This window comes from Montipora foliosa, chromosome 1, assembly GCF_036669935.1.
Source record: "Montipora foliosa isolate CH-2021 chromosome 1, ASM3666993v2, whole genome shotgun sequence".
NCBI classification, from domain to species: Eukaryota; Metazoa; Cnidaria; class Anthozoa; order Scleractinia; family Acroporidae; genus Montipora; species Montipora foliosa.
The window spans coordinates 30043526-30047397 of NC_090869.1; the positions used below are offsets into that span (position 1 = coordinate 30043526).

Genomic DNA, 3872 nt, shown 5'->3' on the forward strand with positions numbered 1-3872 from the left:
CCAAACAAACTAATGCCCTAAAATTGTTTTCTCTTGACTCATGTTATGTTCCTTTCTCACCGGTACAACTTACAACTTAATCAACACAGAAACTACGGACGACAAAGGCAACTTGCTGGAGTAGAAGATCCCCTAAGTTTCCTTGAAAGATCTGCGGTGAGCTAACCTGAGACCCTTTGTGAGATCTTGTCAACAACTTCGGGCCTAGTGTCACAAATTAGCGATAGACTCCCGCAAAACTTCATATTTTACCATACCCAGAGGCTTATTTCCTGCAATTGCTCAAAAACTACCCTGTTGTCCAAAATACAAAGAGCCGTGCACAGTCCGCACAACCTCAATGGTTTACAACCAAAAAAATCCCTCACTTTTATTATAACTGTTGGTAAAAAAAAAGACAAAAAATTACAAGGTGATGCCCAGCCCGGCATGGACCAGCATCTGAATTAGGGTTGCTCAATAGAGACTTTTGATGGGACTTCCGTGTTTATCCGCGCATGTGCTAGTGCAATAAGCGTGGTCCCTTTTTTCAAAATGTGAGCCACCAAACGTCCGTACAATCTTGTAGTACATTTCAGCAGCCAGTTCGCATCTTCTCTCTGCCTTGTTCAGGCCTTGGAAAAAATACCAAATGTCAAGTAAACTGTCAGCGACGCTACGTTTTCTTCTACGTAGAGAATGGCAGGCACCAATCATGTCGTTCAGCAGCGACTTGTCGCAATTCGCGCGACTCCAGTTGTAGTGATGACCCTGTGAAAAGTCCAGAAATCGAACAAGTCAGAGAGATTCGACTTCAAAACCTGAGAATCTCGTGTGGATGTGGTCTCCGTTACTCGACAGGAAAAAAAGGCAGCATTTGATTTGATCTGCCGTAGTTTCCTGTGATTTGGATTGATTTACAGTTTCCCAATGAGCAGAGCACTTTCGCCCGACTAAATAAGATTTCACCACATGGTTTTTCTCCAGAAATGCGGGAATTTTGATGTGAAACGATTTTGATGAGTGTCCCCTTACTCTGCTTGCAATTTCAACATCACTTGCTTCTGGGGAAACAGACAATTAGTGTCACCCAACTAGTGGACTAATGCAAATCCTGCATTTTGATTGGCGACGCTACTAGAGGACTATTAGTAATAGTCCTCGACTAGCGAAAAGCGTGACGCTTTCTTTCGTTTTATTCCCAAACAAATATTTCTTCAACTTGAATTTGCTAACTTTATTATTGTCTTTTCTGTCCGACTAGTTGGGTGATACTAAAACAATTAGACCCTTCGCCCTCAAGAGCCACGGGTAAATAGCCCATTCGGCTTCGCCTCATCATTGGGCTATTGACCCGTAGCCCTTGCGGGCGGCGGGCTTCGGGCTTAGCTTGTTAATTAGCTTTACGAAGTGTCCCCTCAACTCCGGTCCTCGAGTAAAGATAAACAGTTACATTTTCTTTCACTAAAAACAAAGCTAATCCTTCCACTTGCTGGGAAAAGGTAGCAAATGCTCAGACTTTTTAGTCCCTGTGACGCTTATTTTTTTCTCCCTTTTTTAACTTTTCGTTTAAATGTTTATAGTATCTGATGTGTAGTACTTCACAAAATTTCCGCTTATATTTTAGCGGGCCTTTGATTTTGGGAAAAATAAGCGTCCTAGGGACTTTAAAAGGGACAATTTGTATTAGATTTCAAAATTGGCCACGCATCCAATTACGTGCATTTCTTAGCCTGCACACAGGTTCTCAAATGGAACGCGGTCAACAGCTGGGGTAGCTCCAATTCCCCAGCTGTTGACCGATTAACCCCACGGAGAGCCTGTGTGTCGGCTATGCATTTCTGGACATAGGCAGATTGTTCTCCTTAGAGTGTTCTTTTCAGAGACATTATCTCCAGAATGATTGTCTTTTGCAAGAGAAAAAAGAGCTCATTCTGTATATTATTATTGCATAATGCCGCTATCCGACGTAAAAACCGGTATCGAGAGAATAAGCGCAAACTAAAGTAATCGAGATATCCATTGGTCCAGTGGTCCATGACCCTAGGGACAACCCTCAATAACTTGACTCAGCAAACATCTTTAAACGACGTTTGCAAGAGACTTTAGTGAACCATTTTCCTCCGAGCAAAAAAAAAAAGAACAGGACAGAGTTGCGAAAAAGTATGAATGATTTCCTTTTATCCAAAAAATAATATAGATACGCAAAAATAATTTTCAACACATTTTATTCCTCAAAGAAACAAGCCCCAATAGGGAAACTCTAAAAAAACCATCAAGCATATCATTTGCATGTGAATGGCGTTTATATTACATGGTTTGTTCTTAAGAAGAAGCCGATACGAACTTCACTGGAATTTACAGTTACTTTGTCAGCATCGAGTCACTGACGGATATTCGACCAGTCTTTTGATATTTTAATCTGAACGCAAACCCCACAACAAGTGTTCAGCCATAATCAATGATAAAATACTAATATCCTCCATGTCGACCTTCGTGAGCTTTTTCCCGTCATTTTCTCCTTTTCAAGTGGCCATTCAGTGAGATGAAACAGCGCCCAAGGTTTAGCCAAAAAGGCAAGAATATCAGAACAAATTGTCTCAGAAACAAACATGACCTCTTATTTGCGGAGTGAAATAGTCTTAGAGCAAGAAACTTAGCAAGAAAATTTTTGCTTGGATCAGTGAGTGCTTTATAATAATGTATAGACCGCGAAAGAAAACGAATGGCAAAGATTCATCAAATTAACTAAACACTCAACAAGTTTACACATAGAACGCAATATGTAAACAAAAGCACTTACACAGCCATAGCAGATGTCGTGTTTATCGCAAGCTGGAGTAAACTCGTGCTTAAAAGGGGCATTCATTCCCATCGGCGTACTGCATCCATTTGTGGTTCGATCCGCGTCACACACTCGAGCTGTGCAACAACTTACGACGAATCCGCCGAGAATAGCCAGACCAAGAATCAGTGAATGAGGATTGACCACCATTATTATCGACTATCTGACGTTCTTTCACCTTTCCAGACTTGTGTAAGACCACCATTTCTTGGTTGTCCGTTCTTCCTTTGAGGAGCCTTCAAGACTCCGCCATTGTCCCTATCAACCGTCTCAATATAATCTAAGAAACGAAAATACAATCGAAGATTAAATTAAAGAACACGGCTGTTCAGTAGTCGAAGCGTTTATAAATAGTTTATGGTCTCACCTGCACGTTTTTGGAAGAATTTTCTGAAGTCGTTAAGTTGCTATAACGACGATTTCTGGTGTTTTCTTTTTTTTTTTTTGTGGTTATGACCAGCTGAAAAGCCGAGTCTCGTAAGGAAACTTTGGAACCCTTGAAGTTTCTTATGCTAACTACTCCTTAATTCCATCACTTAAACTCAGCCTTTGAATTCCTTTTATTCTCGTTTATTGTTTTCGTCCTTTGTGTATATCCAAAAGATTAAGTTGACGTCATTAGCACAAAAACTGAAGACATCAAGGGCCGTCAAGGGATTACTACTTGCTCTTTTCAACCTTCAGTCAATACGAATGCATGCAACACCATCAAACAAATGGTCTCCAGAGAATATTTATAAAGAAAGGCCAAAAAACCAATTTGTCCCTTCAAGAGCCAATGACCAGCCTTTGGTTCTAGCATCGGTAACATGTGAAAAACTCAAGGGAATTAACGTAAAGCAGACTACCATTTAACTTACATATTGGAGTTACGATAAGGTCCACTGACTCTGTCACTTGTTTCGTTAACGAGATCTCATTGAACTGTTCCTGAAAAAAAGTTTTTTCTAACCTTCACCGTTAGAGACGCTAAACATTGTGAGCCGATTTGGGTGCTATACATTCGTTTTTCAACAAGATAAAACCTCCTAAGCGAGGAAACTTTTTA

General features: G+C 40.5%; 1 protein-coding gene across 2 annotated transcripts; it reads right to left on the reverse strand.

Annotated features, from left to right (window-relative positions):
- Positions 1–3708, reverse strand: LOC137996217 (uncharacterized). Of its 2 annotated transcripts, none has more exons than XM_068841642.1 (3): positions 3685–3708; positions 2783–3104; positions 1–750 (listed from the first exon to the last, which is right to left on the reverse strand). In XM_068841642.1, the coding sequence occupies exons 2-3, from the start codon at positions 2972–2974 to the stop codon at positions 457–459; spliced, it is 486 nt and encodes a 161-aa protein (XP_068697743.1). In that variant the 5' UTR covers positions 2975–3104; positions 3685–3708; the 3' UTR covers positions 1–456. The 2 variants fall into 2 exon arrangements, with proteins under 2 accessions (XP_068697743.1, XP_068697737.1); XM_068841636.1 differs by lacking the exon at positions 3685–3708 and adding an exon at positions 3192–3351.
- Positions 3709–3872: the final 164 nt, after the last annotated feature.